Here is a 17,319-nt window from a genome sequence, read left to right on the forward strand (position 1 = left end):
TTTGGTGACTTTAATAGTGAATTAGTTTCGTTGGTGCCTTTGTTAGTTGAAAAAGCTTAAGTTTTGGTGACTTTAATAGTGAACTAGTGTTTACGAGGTGATGTTGTTGGTGACTTTATTTGTTGAAAATGCTTAAGTTTTGGTGACTTTAATAGTGAATTCGTGTTTAGGAGGTGATGTGGTTGGTGACTTTATTAGTTGAAAATGCTTAAGTTTTGGTGACTTTAAAAGTAAACTTTTGTTTAGAAGGTGATGTTGTTGGTTACTTTATTTGTTGAAAATGCTTAAGTGCTAGTGGTGACTTTAATAGTGAACTTTTGTTTAGAAGGTGATGTTGTTGGTTACTTTATTTGTTGCAAATGCTTAAGTGTCGGTGACTTTAATAGTGAATTAGTTTCGTTGGTGCCTTAGTTAGTTGAAAAAGCTTAAGTATTGGTGACTTTACATTGAATTTTTGTTTAGAAGGTGAATTGTTGAAACTATTGTTGTAGTATTTTCGTACTCACTTTTGTTGGATGTTTTGTATGTGTTGTACACGTTTGAAAATTTCCATTTTTTTTTGTTGTTGTATTTTCATTTTGGTTACTGTTACATATTATTGTTGTGGTTGCATGCAGAATTTGATTTTTCAATTTTTTTTTTAAATTCCCAGTAAAACCGACCACAAGTGGTCGGTTTTTCTATGTTTTTTTTTTTTTTGTATAAAACTGACCACAAGTGGTCAATTTTTTTATAGAATTAATAAATTAATTTAATAAAAATCGAACACAGGTGGTCGGTTTTTATTAAATTCATAAAATTAATTTTATAAAAAACCGACCACTTGTGGTCTGTTTATTTTTCCCTAAAATTATTTTTTCATTTAAATAAAGTAATAACAAATTTTAAAAATAAATATATATATTTTTAAAAAAACCGACCACTCGTGGTCGGATTTTAAAAAGCTACCGTTGCTTTTTTGATCAAAAATTTTGGTCGATTTTGTGGTCGAAAAATGAGAAAAATCGACCACTTGTGGTCGGTTTTTGTGATCGATTTTCCGCTTTTTTTTAGTAGTGTATGCACAACCAAATATAGAGGGCATGGAAGAGAAAAAGAGAAGAGAATTATAAGAAAGATAAATCTTGTTAATTTTAGTTCTCTAGCCTCTAAGGGATTTACAAATTTCATTCTCTTTCTTCAAATGATATGTTTGCTTCTTCTTTTTTTTCTTTTTAGTTTAGGCGGATCCTATTTGTTTGGCAATGTATTAATGTTACACTTAAGATGGATTATTGGCAAACAAAAAAATTTAGATTTTATTTGATCGTTAGAGTACACTTCAATGATCATTACTAATGTTTAAAAATTAATCGGGGCTAAACTTCAACGAGTCTTTCAGAAAAAGTTTATTAGAAGTCTATTAAGAATCCAAGTAATCTTTTTACCTTCAACTTGAAAACTATGAATAAGAATTTACACAAACACAACCAACTATGGTTCTTCCTCAAAATTTTGGCCTAATATGTTGTTTTTGCAATAGATTAAGGGCACACCGAAACTTGTCTATTAACAGAAAAAATTCAATTTTTAGTTAGTCATTTGTTGCATAGTTTAATGGTTTTTAGTAATTATCAAGTAGTATGCTGGGCTTTTCAACTACACTGAGTTTATAGGAAAAATTCTTTACAATTTATTAAGAATCTAGTTACTCTTTCGGCATTCTTTATAGTTTCTTAAGTATCTAGTTACATTTTAGAATTTTGACTTGGAAATTAAATAAGGTATCAAAACTTGCATGATGAAAAATGGCCTTGATCAGATTAATGTATCATTCAGTAGAAGTTAGTTCATATCATCTTGAAAACGCAAGCCACAAAGTAACATAAAAATCTAAGGGTGTTAAAAATAAAAGTCAATAAGACTCTAAACATATATAAAATTTAGTCAACCTTATGCAATGTACAAAATAAAGGGGAGGATTTAAGCATTGAGAACTCAGACCAATGATTTCACTGGGTCTGATTAGACTAAGACCCCCATTTAAATGAATGTTCTTTTTTTCCTCTGTAATTTTGCAGCTTCCAAGTATGGCTCATAGTGGAAGAACTTAGGGTTTTTTACTTCAGCATTGTATAATATACAAAGCCAATAACATCAACTAAGATGAAATTTTGAACCAATAGATATACCTCATTTGTTCTAATAACTAAAACGCTGAATTTTACACTGAATTGGTGAAGTAATGTGGTTTTCAAGAAAAAAGCTTTTTCATGCTTTGATGAAAGAAAATATATTCTTTTCAAAGGGAGGAGGAGTTATAGGATAATGTTAAGTATTTTTAGTATGTAAATAATACAGGTGAGGGGACAAAGGAAAAATTTCCAGCGAAACACTGGCATGCTTCATAAATGTCACCAGTTTGCCCGAGTCATGTTATTATATATCAAGCCATGTATTCAAAAAAGAAATAATCTTGGTCCATTAGATAAATATAAAGAACAATATGAAAGAAATTAAACATCAATCAATGATATTAAAGCAAAATATTGAAGATCCGACATTCACCAGAGAAGGCGAGAATGCTAGAAAACTGGAAGCTCAGTTGAACGACGACTTCTTGTGGAATTCCTATAAATTATTAGCTTGATATTGAAAGTTCATATTGTTATTACTCAAACGAGCAAGAATATATAGCAACAGTAGAGGCCCTAAGCTTCACACAAATATATTGCTATTAACCTACAATATAAGCACCTTGAACGGCGGAGGCGAGACATGGAAGAAGCTTTCTCAAAGAAATAGACAAGAAGAAAGAACATAAATGAAAAGAGAAATAGATATTACTGAATTGTTTTATGCATATCTTCAAACACCTTGACTATGTCACTATGCTAGTGGAGTTAGCATAGAAACCTCTGGAGAAAAAATATTCATGCACAGGACACATAATGAAGCATGAGAAAAAAATAAAAAAACAAATTCGTATGTTTAAAGATCTAAAATCATACACTAAACTAAAGAAGGCAAAAATGACATAAGATTATAAATGGAAGAACAAACCTTAGTTAACTAAATGAAAAAAGTTATAAATGAATTTTAGAAATTAATTAAGATAAGCATATAAAAAAACTGGTTAAAAAAACAAAGTAACATTAGAAGTTCATAAATATATGAAGGTTTCCTGTGCATAAATGAGAAGAATACAAGTTGAGTTCAACAATAATATATATTGTTGAGGATTTATTGTGTTCGACAGTGAACTGCTACTTGAGGATTTGATTTTTTAAGAGAACGGAATAAAATACCGTGATAACTCTTTACACATATGTCTTTAGGCAGATGAACATTCACAACAGCCCTTCGAACAGGCGTCTGTAGCGTGGTTTTGTTGAATTTTTTTCTAATAATAAATATTTAGGGGTATTTTAGTAATTTCACTTTAAGTTTTTTGAGTTGATGTTTTTAAGGTAGTATAGATATAGATATAGATGTGCATATAAAAAAGTCCTAGGCCCAAAAACATAAAGGTTCATATCGGTACTGTTGGCCCGATCCCTACGCTACCACCACAGACCCTATTGAAAATCATCAACATAGATCGCACCGCGAAACTTTTTGGGCCAGATCAATAAAATTCGGGTCACAACTCTAACAATCTCCACCTTGACATGAATTCTAATTCAGAACTCAAATCCATTTCAAGACGAACTCTCCACCTCTTCCATAAAAGTCCCCAAGGGCACATCTTAACAGTTAACACTAACCAAGTCTAAGAAATGCTCAAACTTGGCACTTGGTAATGTCTTAGTCATCATATCAGCAGGATTATTATGAGTACTAATCTTGCTCACCACAATATCACCACGAGCAATAATTTCACGCATAAAATAATATCGAACATCGATGTGCTTTGTCCTCTCAAGAAATATCTGATCTTTTATAAGGAAGATAGCACTCTGACTGCCGCAAAAAATCATATTAATTTGTAAGTCTTTGCTAAGTTCACCGAACAAACCCTTCAACCAAATAGCTTCCTTGAAAGCCTCTATAATAGCCATATACTCCGCCTTAGTTGTTGACAAAGCTACTGTAATCTGTAAGGTAGCTTTCCAATTAATAGCACAACCACCAATGGTGAAAACATAGCCTGTAAAGGACTTCCTTTTATCATGATCTCCTACAAAATCAGAATCAACATACCCGATTACTCCATCTCTATTTCATCCAAACTGCAAACAAATATCAGCAGATACATGCAAGTATCTGAAAATCTATTGAACTATTTTCCAATGTTCTTTGCCAGGATTTGCCATGTATTTACTAACTGCACTGACGGCATAAGATAAATCTGGTCGGGAACACACCGCATACATAAGAGACCCGAAGGCGCTAGAGTATGGAACTTGAGATATATAGTTATGCTCATCATCTGTCTTGGAGATAAAGAGACCAAGAGTTTGAAGTGAGCTGCCAATGGAGTACTTATAGGTTTGGCATTTTGCATATTGAACCTGTGAAGAACTTTCTCAATATACCTTTTCTCACTCAAGTATAACTTACAGTTTTTTCTATCCCTCAAAATCTCCATGCTAGAATCTTCTTTGCTACTCCTAGATCTTTCATATCAAACTCCTTACTAAGCTGGTCTTTGACTTTTATGATCTCTCTCATATCCTTTGCTGCAATAAACATATAATTAACATATAAGAGGCTATAAAAGAGTCAACTATCATAGCTGGTCCTCTGAAGCATATAAGAGGCTATAAAAGAGTCAAACCTCTTATACCACTTCCTGAGAGACTGTTTTAAGCCATAAAGAGACTTTTTCAGCAAGCATACATAGTCCTCATTTTCAGAGACTACAAAACCCTCTGGTTGCTGCATATAGATATCTTCCTCAAGTTCTCCATGTAAGAATGCAGTTTTGACATCCAACTGCTCAAGCTGAAGATTATGTATGGCCACAATACCAAGCAAGGCTCAAAGTGAACTATGCTTTACAACTGGAGAAAACATATCTTTGAAGTCAATACTTGGAACTTGACTGTAGCCTTTAGTAACTAGTCTTGCTTTGTACCTTGCATCTTCAACTCCCGATGTTCCTTCTTTCTTTTTGAATACCCACTTGCAACGAACAACTTTCTTATCTTTAGGCAATTTCACCAGATCCCATGTGCCATTCTTATGAAGTGATTCCATCTCTTTCTGCATAGCAATCATCCATCGATTGGAATCATCACAACTAACTACCTCTGAGTAATAAGAAAGATCTTCACCAGAATCAATACCTTTTGTTACACTCAATATATAAGCAACCAAATCAACTTCAGCATACTTTTGAGGTGGTCTAATATCTCTTCTAGGCCTGTCTTTAGCAATAGAATATTGTGGCATCACTGGTGGTGAAGAAGAAATAGTACCACTCTGTATCTCCGGGCTAAACTGAGAAGTAGGCACTGGTGTAGACTCTGCTCCAATCTACAATTCAATATGGGTGCTTGACTTTTGTTGATTCATGTCACTAAGCTCATCTGGAGGCGAATCACTAGATTCGGAGGGACCCAAACCATGGCAGTTTCATCAAACACAACATCCCTGCTAATTATAACCTTTCTGCTTTCTGGACACCAAAGCTTATAACCTTTAACACCAGGCTTATAACCTATAAATAAGCAATTGACAGATCTAGGATCCAACTTTCCATTATCAACATGAGCATACGCAGGACATGCAAATATCCTCAAATCAGAATAACTAGCAACAGTACCAGACTATACCTCTTATGGAGTTTTTTTATCAATCACCACTTAGGGAGAGCATTTAATAAGAAGACAAGTTGTGGAAGAAGCTTTGGCCCAAAAAGACTTAGGTAAACTAGCATTAGAGAGCATACAACGCACCTTCTCTATTATAGTCCTATTCATTTATTCAGCTATACCATTCTGCTATGGAGTATGGCGAATTATCAAGTGCCTCACAATTCCTTCTGACTTGCATAAAGCATTAAATTCATTAGAATAGAACTCTAAACCATTATCAGTCTGAAGGTATTTTACATGTTTCCTGTTTGCTTTTCAATCATAACTTTCCACTCCTTAAAAGTAGGCAACACATCATTCTTTTGCTTCAGGAAGAACACCCAAACTTTTCTTGAATAGTCATCAATAATAGCCAACAAATAATTCGCACCTCCTCTAGAATGTACTCTAGAAGGAACCCAGAGATTAGAATGAATATAATCAAGTGTGCCTTTAGTTGAGTGGATGCCTTTAGTGAATCTGACTCTCTTCTGCTTCCTAAAAATGCAATGCTCACAGAAATCCAATTTGGTAATACTCTGCCTATCTCTCCTTCTTAGTTCAGCCATCCCATTTTCACTCATATGCCCCAGGCGCATATCCCAAAGTTTAGCAACGTCACTTTCTGATAGAGAGGAGGTAAAAACTACTGTATTACCTACAACCATAGATCCCTGCAAGACATACAAATTTGCAGACTTTTCTGTCCCTTCATCACAACAAGAGCACCTTAGTAACATTCAAGACTCCACCTTCACCAGTGTACCTATATCCATTCGAATCAATGGTACTCAAAGAAATAAGATTTCTCTTCAGGTCTGGGACATACCGCACATCACCAAGTGTCCTCACAATCCCATCAAACATCTTAATTCTGATTGTTCCAATTTCAGTTATCTTGCAAGATGTGTTATTTACCATCAACACAGTACCTTTAGAGACTACTTCATATGTTGTAAACCAATCCTGATTGCGACACATATGAAACTTGCAAGCTGAATCAAGAATTCAATCCTCACAGGGTTTGAAGTTACCATCAGAAACAACCAAGAGTTCTTCATCACTACTGCCATCTACAACAAAACTAGCTTCATCGGACTTCTCTGATTGGTTTCCCTTCAGTTTTTGAGCTTCTCTTTTCTCTCTATTCTGTAACTTCCAACTCTCGAATTTGATGTGGCCCTTCTTCTTGCAATAATTATAGGTTTTGTTTCTATTTCTGGATTTTGATCTATTTCTATCATCACTCCCAGATTTTCTCTCATGATTCCTTCCTCAAACAAGAAGACCATCTCCTTGAGTCTCCGACCCATTCACAAGATGGTTCATCTTCTCCTTAGAGAACAACATATCATAGACTTCATCTATGGTCGGGCTATCACGACTATATAAAATCATATCCCTAAAGGTCGTGTATGATGCAGGCAGCGAACACAACAAAATCAACCCTAGATCTTCCTCATTGTACTTAACCTCCAGGGTCTCTAAATTAGAGATGATTTCCTTAAATACAGATAGGTGATCCTCCGCGGATGTACCCTCAGACATGAGATGGGAATAAAGTCATTATTTGAGAAGCAACTTACTTGTTAGGCTCTTCGTCATACACAATGATTCTAATTTCAACCATAACGCAGAGGTAATGATTTCCTTCAAAACATCCTATCAAATCTGATTGGATAAATAAAGATGAATCTGAGATAGAGCCTTTCGATCCTTACGCTGTTTGTCTTCGTTTGTCCATGATAAGGGAATCTTATCAAACCCTAATAGAGCATTGTCCAAATCTATCTGCGTGAGCGCAACCCGCATCTTAACTTACCATAACGAAAATTTGGTGTTGCGATCCAACAGTAGAATATCATACTTCAAGGTTGCCATCCCTGAGAAAATAATTAAATAAGCTCTGATACCAGTTTGTTATGATTCGGATAGAGTAAGCAAACCATAAGTAAAAGAAAACAAGAACAACACACAAATTTATGTGGAAACCCTAGCGGAAAAAACAATGGGCAGAGGTAAAAGAGGTTTCACTATAATGGAGAGAGAGTATAATGTGAAGAAGGCTGAATTTTCTGCACTTATATAATATGTGTATACAAATAAGTCCTAGGCCCCAAAACATAAAGGTCCATATCGGGCCTGTCGACTCGATCCCTACGCTACCACCACAGACCCCATTAAAAATCATCAACATGGGTCGCACCATAAAACTTTTTGGGCTGGATCAACAAAATTCGGGTCATAGCTCTAACAAGTTTCTTAGCGTTTGTCTCTATATATCCTCTGGCAAGGATTAGAAAGCTGGAGATGTGTATCAAAAAGAAGTTTTGTTATACAATAAAGGAATATTAAAGATGATTGGCACAGATGTTCAAATGCGTAAATCAAATTCAAATGCTTGGGATGAGCAAAAGACACCAATATTTCTTAGCCAAATAGACAAGCGAGAGTTATGGCTTTCTGGTGTTAAATTTTTTATTCAACTCGTGAGAAGCTTTTATTCCTGGAAAAGACTTGATTCCACCATATTATAGTTACAAAAATAAGAAAAAGAAAGTCCATCAAACAATAAATGTTTTATTATAAGGCCACCCAAAGGTAGTATGTAAGTAAAAGGTAAGCCAATAGGCAACTTTTTCTTCCTATTATCCTTATCAACTTTAAAGGTTATTTCATAAGTTTTATCTAACTAACCTATGTCGATGTGTAATCAATAATTTCATTTGCAATCACTTTCTAGTGTTTGTCAATATAAGGAATACAGTATGACATGCAATTTAGGAACATCGTAAGCATGGACGACTGGATATCGAGTCCCCCCTCCCCTACAAAAAAAGCAAAAGAAGAAGAATAAAAGGTTACCTTTGCATTATCGCACTCAAATGCTTGGAATGAGCACGACTCCAAATATCTCTTTACCAACTGTACATGTAATCACAAAGCCTCAATGGATCTAAATACAATCCAATAAATTCCAATTCTTACAAAGATTCATTGCCCTCAAAATATGCGAGGCCACCCTTATACTCCAACGATTTTAACTTTGTTGGAGTTACATAAACATAGTGATACATATAAGTGTATATATTGTACAAAGTGTATATATTTCATACTTTACATTTTTCAGTTGTACGATTTGCAATAATAAATGTTTTGGGCCAATCACTTGTTATGTCACATTGGGCCTTACAAGTATGTACACATTTGACAATAACCCAGTCCACTACCATAAATATAAATAATAGTGGACCCGCTTCTAGAAACTACAGATGGAATAACAATTATTTTTTTCTCTCTGTTCCGTCTCTTTTCTTTCTTTTTCTATCACAACAATTAGGGTTTATTTGTGTCTTGTTACTTAAAATCTGCTTCCATCTTGAGGTTAACATGGTATCAGAGCCAGGTTTCTAGTAGATCTCGAAGTAAGCTATCATCCAATATTACCTCACATGGTGTTTCTCAAAGATTCGTGAAAGAAAAATTTTGTTCAAGTTCGATCTACGATGAGCAAGACCTAAACTTCTTCAGGTTAAGAAGAAGGCTAGTAAATTCTCTCCATATCACTGACTACATCTCAAAGAGGTGACATTTTGCTCATATTCCTAAATATTTTGCTGAATCTGAAGTATATTCCTTGCGTATTGTATTCACCTAATGTGACACTCATATACCACTCATGTATCATATATTTATTGTGAAGATATAGACTTATTTCATCTTAATATTCATATATCGTGGATTTTCATTTTTGAGATTGGTATATCGTTGTAAGTTGCATATTCTACTGTAGCATCATTTAAATCTGTATTTGTTATGGAAAATCCTACGAATGGTACTCAGCCTACTGGTAATAGCTCCAATTCAACTACAAATCATGGTTCTGAGGAATTCACTTTGGATCCCTCACATCCTTAGTACATACACCCTTCTGAGAGTCCTAACTCTCAGCTGGTTCCTATTATTATTAATGGCAGTGGTTATGCTATCTGAAGGAACAACATTATCACTTCTCTATCTGCTAAAAACAAATTAGGGATGGTGACTGGTAAATACCCTAGACTTGACCCCAATAATCCATACTTTCCTTTTTGGGAGAGATGTGATCACATAGTCAAAGCATGGATTATAAATTCAATGACTAGAGAAATAACTATTAGTGTGATGTGTTTGTCTAGTGCTAGAAAGGTGTGAAAAGATGTCAGTGATAGATTTGGTCAATTAAATGGGTCTATATACATTCATATTCAAAGGGAAATCAATGCTACAGTTCAAGGGTCTTCTAGTATTTCTGCTTATTTCACTAAAATGAGAGGCCTTTGGGATGAGCTCAATGCCTCATATGTTGGACCTGAGTGTACTTGTGGTGCCTTGAGTAAATTCATTCAGGACCAATAAATTTTTCAATGCCTTGAGTAATACACTGATGATGACACATTTTCCATCTATCAGCAAAGTGTATGGACTCTTATAGCAGGATAAAAGTCAAAAGGAAACCCAAACTAGAATCCCAAGTTTCTCTAGTGATTTAGTTTCCTTTCACGCATTAGCACATACACCTTCATATATAATAGTAGACCCTACACCCAAAAGGTTTCTTTCAATCCTAAGAATCTAAATGTGCCCATGACATGCAAATATTGCAAGAAATCAGGGCACACTATTGATACTTGTTATAGACTTCATGGATTCCCAGTTGATTTCAAGTTCATAAAGAACAAGAGACAGGCTGCATCTTATGTCCAAATGGTACATTCCTCAGGCTCAAATCCATCCAGCAATGCTTCCACATCTACTATCTCACTTACTCAGGATTTTTCATATGGTTTCACCAAAGAACAGTACAGTCATCTTATGAGTTTATTTCAACAAGCTCAAGTCTCATCCTTAACTCATGATCACTCCAATTCTGGTGATTTCTTTGGTTCTACAAATTTTACAAGTTTGTCAAATAGTTTTATTTTTACTTCTGATGGTTACAGTGTGCATAGATATTCCAATTTAGGTGTGCACCATTGGATTCTGATTCAGGTGTTTCAAATCATGTGACTTATCACAAACACTTGCTACATAATTTACAACCTCTTTCTATTCCCTTTCTTATCACATTACCATATGGGTATAAGGTTAAGGTGGTGTCTACTGGTACTCTTCACTTGAGAGATGACATTATCTTACCTAATGTCCTTTTGGTCCCTTATGTTCACTTCAATATGCTTTTTATATTTCAGTTTCTTACTCAATTAAATTGCTTAGTAGTGGTTTCCACCTTTACTTGTCATTTGCAGGGCCCTTCTCTGAAGAGGCCACTGGAAATCGATAAAGCTTCAATGGTTTATACTACTATTTTGCTAGCAGCTCTCAATTATCATGTTCTAGTTTAGCTTCTCTCCCTAGTTTTAATTCACATAGCAATGTTGTCAACACTTATGATCACAATGTTACTTTTTCTTGTAATAATATGCTAGTTCCCTTTGTAATTCTATTCCCAGTACTACCAATACTACAAATAAAATGGACTTATTCTGGCACCAAAGATTAGGTCACATGCCTTATCAGAAAATGAAACTTTTACCTTTCTTGCATTCTAAAATTCCTTTTCAACAATCTTTTCTATGTGATGTTTGTCCTAAATCAAGGCAATATATACTTTCTTTTCCTCTTAGTAGTGTTCACACCACAGTTTCTTTTCAATTAGTGCATATAGATATCTGGGGCCCATATCATACTAGAACTTATAATGGTTTCAAATACTTTACCACTCTAGTTGATGACTTTACCAGAGTTACTAGAACATATCTTATTTCTTGTAAGGGCAATACCTTATCCATCCTCAAAGCTTTTGTATCCATGGTCAAGGTTCAGTTCAATACCTCTGTTCAATCTTTCAGGTCTGATAATGCTTATGAATTGGGTAGTAGTTCTAAAGTTGTTTTTTTTTTTGAAAATAGGATTCTCCCATCAATTTACTATTCCTCACACACCACAACAAAATGGTGTTGTGAAAAGGAAACACAAACACTTACTTGAAATATCTAGAGCCTTACTATTTCAATCCAACTTACCAATCAAGTACTGGGGTGATTGTATTTTAACTGCCACATATCTCATTAATAGAATCCTTTCTTCTGTTTTAAACAACTTTTCACTTTATGAAAAACTTTATGGAGTTCCTCCCACTTATGACCACTCAAATCCTTTGGTTGCTTATGCTATGCTCATTCTTCAACTATTGGTAGGGACAAATTTTAACCTAGGTCTATATCTTGTGTGTTTCTTGGCTACCCTTGTGGTAAAAAGGGCTACAAGCTACTTAATCTCAAAACTCACTCTATTTTTTTCTAGGGATTTCATTTTCTATGAATGTCTCTTCCTTTATTACCAATCTTATGAGTTTTTCTCTACTTCTCCTCCTCCTGATCTAGACATTTCTCTTTTTTCTTATTCTATTTCCATCCCTCTCCCCCGTACCACCAGTCCACTACCTATTATTTCTCATGACCCTCCTATCATAAGATCTTCCAGAACCTACTCCACACCTGCATACTTGTCTTACTATGTCTACACCTCTATCTCCAAGGTTTCATCACTGTCACCTTCCACACTTAAACCTTAGTCATATCAACAGGCTATTTATCACCCTACCTGGCAGGATGATATGCTTCAAGAGTTTCAAGCTCTTGAGGCTAACCATACTTAGGATCTAGTTCCTCTACCTGCTCATAAGAAACCCATCTCTTGTAAGTAGGTTTATAAGATCAAACACAAGTCAGATGGTTTTGTGGAAAGATACAAGGCTAGGTTGGTCATCAGAGGTGACACACAAAAGGAGGGCATTGATTAAACTAAAACTTTCTCTCCAGTTGTGAAGTTCACCACAATTAAAGTTCTGTTATCCACCATATACCAACTTGATGTCAATAATGCATTTCTTCATGGTGATCTCCATGAGGAAGTGTATATGAAGTCACCTCTTGGTTGACTTTGTCCTCCTCTATCCCTACTTCTACTCCTTTGGTTTGCAAATTGAGAAAGAGTCTATATGGACTCAAATAGGCTTCCAGGTAGTAGTTTTCCAAGTTATCAGATACTTTATCCATTCGTTGTTATTCTTTCAGTAAGAATGATTACTCCCATTTTACTAAAGGAGTTAGTGCTTCTCTTACTGTTCTTGTTGTTTATATTAATGATATCCACCTTGATGGGGATGATGTTTCTGAACTGGACTCCTTGAAGTGGTTTCTGGATAATCAGTTTAAGATTAAGGAACTTAGTCTGGTCTACTATTTTCTAGGTTTGGAAATTTCTTTCACTACTCAGGGTTATCTTATGACACAACAAAAGTTTGCCTCTGATTTACTGGATGAGTTCCATTGTGAGCAGTTTTATGTTGTTTCTGCTCTTTTGGATGCTTCTTTGAAGCTTACTAATAATATGGGAGCCCCTCTCACTGATCCTTCTACCTTTAGGAGCTTTGTTGGTAAGCTGAAATTTCTTCAGCATAGCAGGCCTGACATTTCTTATGTTGCCCAATATTTGAGCTAGTTTTTACAGGATCCTCATGTTCCTCACCTTATGGCTGGCATTTATGTGTTGAGATACTTACTTAATGCCCCTGATCTTGGTCTTTTGTTCAATAGATCTATGGATTTTTCCTTAGTGGCTTTTTCTGATTTTGACTAGGCAGCTTGTGCTGACTCTCGCCGGTCAGTTACTGGGTTTTCTATCACTTTGGGAGGATCTCCTATCTCTTGGAAGAGTAAGAAACAACAGGCTATCTGTCTCTCATCTGCTGAAGCTGAATATCATGCTTTGCACAAAGTGGTTGCGGAATTATCATGGCTAGTACGTTAATTTACTGATTTTGGTGTTGATGTTATGAATCCTGTTCCTGTATATTGTGACATTCAGGCTGCTCTTCACATTACTCGGAATCCTATTTTTCACGAGTGCACAAAGCACATCGAGATAGATTGCCACTATGTTCGTGATTGTGTCCACTCTGGCCTCATTTCTTTTCACTTTGTTGCTTCTGCTGATCAGTTGGCTGATATTTTCACCAAACCACTTTCTGGTCCATCACATCACCATCTTCTCAGCAAGCTTGGCGTGTTCTTACCCTTCATCTTGAGGGGGTGTTGGAGTTACATAGACATAGTGATACATATAAGTGTATATATTGTACAAAGTGTATATATTTCATACTTTACATTTTTCAGTTGTACAATTTGCATCGGTAAATGTTTTGGGCCAATCACTTGTTATGTCATATTGGGCCTCACAAGTATGTACACATTTGATAATAACCCGGTCCACTACCATAAATATAAATAGTAGTGGACCCGCTTCTAGAACCTACCGATGGAATAACAATCATTTTTTTCTCTCTCTTCCCTCTCTTTTCTCTTGAGGTTAACAAACTTGAGTGAATCTATTATTACCTCCTCTATTACAATGCAATCCTTCAGCACCAAACTAGTCAAATTCTGCTGAGAAACATGAAGTCTTTCCAACGTACTGCAACCAGCTATGACGAGTTTCTCGAGCAGAGGGAATTTATCTATAAAATTCAAATGTATCCACGCCGTATCTTTGTCATAAACATTACACTATATCAAATTCCGTACTATTGGCATAGAAGTAATCTCAGCCTCACATATGATATTGAACTATCTATCACAAGTTTCTCAAGTAGAGGGAATTCATTTGTTTAAAAAATGCACCAGTGTTTCTTCGTCATGAGCATCTCGCAATGTCAACTCCCTTACTGTTGTCGTGGAAGTAATCTCTAATTCACACAAGTCCATGCTGAATGAAATAAATTCAAGGATATCAATATTTGGGGACTTTATAACTATTTTACCATAAATACAATGAAGTTCCAACCCGAAAAATTCCAGGTTAGGATTTGAAACTACAAGAGTACGCAACTTTCCAGGATTTTCAATACGTAATTGTTCAATTCGAGGGCAACCAGCAATGAGATCCTTGAAATTATCATCCTCGACGCTAACAGATAATAGAGTGAGAGACCTAAGAGCAGGTTGCATAAAAGAACAATTCGAAACCACACAATCCAAAAGAGTTAAATCTTTTTTTTTTTTTTTTTTTTTGGTAATAAAGAGTTAAATCAACTAACATAGTAGCATTAATCATCACGATAAGTTGGTTTTAAACTAAGACATAACATTTTAACCTTATTTTCAAAGGCAAAAGAGATACACTTGTCGCAACAACGATTTGATAAGATATGTTAGCCAGGATCAAAATAGCATGCATAATTAATCGAAGGTTAAAAGTGTTTAGTGAAATATCACAGAGATTGAAATTGGAATAACGGGATCACTCAGGGACTCCCTGAAAATGTTATTTCCTCAAGTGTTTAATAAGTAAAAGAGAAAATAATAAGTTTAAAAGTATTTATATGTAATCTAACAAAATAGGAGGAGGGAGTTGGGGGGACAGGGAGTGGAATGATCAAGTGGCGAGGGATTGAGGGATTAATTGGATGGCAAAAAGAAAGAAAATGAAATTGAAATGTTATTTGAAAAATAGAATGATCTGTTTATTGTCTTTGAAACAGTTTTCACGTAGATAGAAAGTGTAATTATACAATCTTTTTCAACTTGTCCTATTTTGGGATAACTACTGCTAATAAGATTAGGATCAAAAAATTGTCAAATGATTTTTGAATGCTTCAACTTATATAGAGATGGGAGTCAAGTACGCTACTATATATATTGATAATTCCCAAGACAATATCATGAGTACCCATCTTATGTGATATGTAAAGAAATTATGTTGAGTCTGGAGAACCCAAGATTTGTTCACACGAATGTATGAAAGATGAGTTTTACATGAGTTGCCCAGAACCAGGACATAAAAAGATTATGTATATATCATGCACCAAATGTTGTAAAACACCAAAGGGCTGTGAATTTTTTGGTCTAGATGATCATTTGATACCTACCGGAAAAATAATCAATTTTGAGAATTATCAAAAAGGATACTACTACAAATTAATAAGTCCAATCAATTATGAGCAGTAATTAGACACAATCTTGTTTTTTTTTAGAGTACAAGTCCATTGAAATTCATAAGATATAAGTAACTATACATTTTTTTTTTTAATTTCTTCAAAATATTGAATTATTGATCTTATTGCTATTTATTCATACATTAGCCTTAGCCTTTGTTCCCAAATCAAATTGTACCGTCTTCTTTGCTCCTAAATTCTTAGAGGGAAAAAACTAAGAACAATACGAAATTTAACTACTTTATTTTTCGAGCTTAATATTTCCGGCTCGATATTCTAGAAGGAGGAACCATCAAGGCATATCCATTCACCAACGAACATTTTGTCACAATTGAGATTGGGATTGAAAGTAGTAAAGGACTCAGGGGTCACACTAAATTGTTGCATAATGCTGAAACATGTGTCTCCAATATTTGCACCATAAATCTTACTACATATCAGAGCAGAATTTGTCCCAATCCCAGCTGCAACGTAACCATCAAGAAAACAAATATTGAGAAATAAAAAATAATTTAAATGATAAATTCTACAAAGTAAGCTAGATATTTTTGAGCATAACTCTTTATAGTATACATTTTTATGTCATACTTACAGGAAACAATTCTACTTTCGGCAATGTTAATGGAAAGAAGGAACAACAGAACAAAGGTGAAAAGCATGGTTAATTTGTAGCTTGCTTTGGCCATTTTTGTTGTTTAATTGTCCAAAGTTTGATTTTCTGTTCTTTCTTTGTCCTTTGATGGATGACTTTGTTAATGATGCCATTATATTTATAGTGAAGTTATTTTGGACGGTCACCAACTTGAGATAGAAAATTGTACATTGGAATTTCATCCAATTGTTCACAATTTTAACAACTTCTTTGTGAAGATTACATAGTATATAACTCTGTTTTCTTGTCCATATATCTTTTTCCATTAAGATCTCCGTTGAGCACTTGGTCAGCTGTAATCTTTGGAATTCAATGTTACAACCAAGTCCGTAACACGCATTGTCCACATTAGATCTAGGTCAGCATTGACAGAGTACACGACCTACTAATTTTACTTATGTTCACTTAAGAGTAACCTACGAGTGAAACAAGTTACCTTACGTGTTCCAACTATGCAGTGAACAGTATAAGTAAATAAGACAGTATTTTCACGTGGAAAACATCGACTCAAAAAGTGTGAAAAACCATGACTTGTAACTCTACAAGATTTCACTCCAAACTTCACTAAACAACTTTAAGCCTCAGCAACAATAAATTACAAGACTTATGTAATATAAGAATTGTAAACTCTAACTCCTGTTCAAACAAACCTCCCAAGGTATGTGAACCCAAGTTTTCCAGTTCCCTAACTTGAAGACAATAATACTAATTCAGTTTATACTTCACTAAACTTGAATTACCTCAAAATTACAACTCAAAAACCAACCCTAATACATAAAAACTAAGACACCTTAACTTTCTAAGTATCAGAACCAGGTTCAGCTATGTGTTCCTTCAATCTTCAAGTTGTG

General features: G+C 34.8%; 2 protein-coding genes across 2 annotated transcripts; one reads left to right on the forward strand and one right to left on the reverse strand.

The window, feature by feature from the left end:
* Positions 1–10,406: 10,406 nt before the first annotated feature.
* On the forward strand, positions 10,407–14,020 carry LOC124885866. The gene is made up of 6 exons (XM_047394119.1): positions 10,407–10,621; positions 12,899–13,058; positions 13,164–13,260; positions 13,468–13,625; positions 13,692–13,889; positions 14,000–14,020. The coding sequence occupies exons 1-6, from the start codon at positions 10,407–10,409 to the stop codon at positions 14,018–14,020; spliced, it is 849 nt and encodes a 282-aa protein (XP_047250075.1).
* Positions 14,021–15,909: 1,889 nt separating this feature from the next.
* Positions 15,910–16,547, reverse strand: LOC107856785 (lysM domain-containing protein ARB_03442). Its single transcript, XM_016701757.2, has 2 exons — positions 16,409–16,547; positions 15,910–16,280 (listed from the first exon to the last, which is right to left on the reverse strand). Exons 1-2 carry the CDS (start codon positions 16,500–16,502, stop codon positions 16,093–16,095), a joined length of 282 nt encoding a protein of 93 aa, XP_016557243.1. The 5' UTR covers positions 16,503–16,547; the 3' UTR covers positions 15,910–16,092.
* Positions 16,548–17,319: the final 772 nt, after the last annotated feature.

The sequence above is a fragment of the Capsicum annuum genome, chromosome 7, assembly GCF_002878395.1.
Source record: "Capsicum annuum cultivar UCD-10X-F1 chromosome 7, UCD10Xv1.1, whole genome shotgun sequence".
Lineage (NCBI taxonomy): Eukaryota > Viridiplantae > Streptophyta > Magnoliopsida > Solanales > Solanaceae > Capsicum > Capsicum annuum.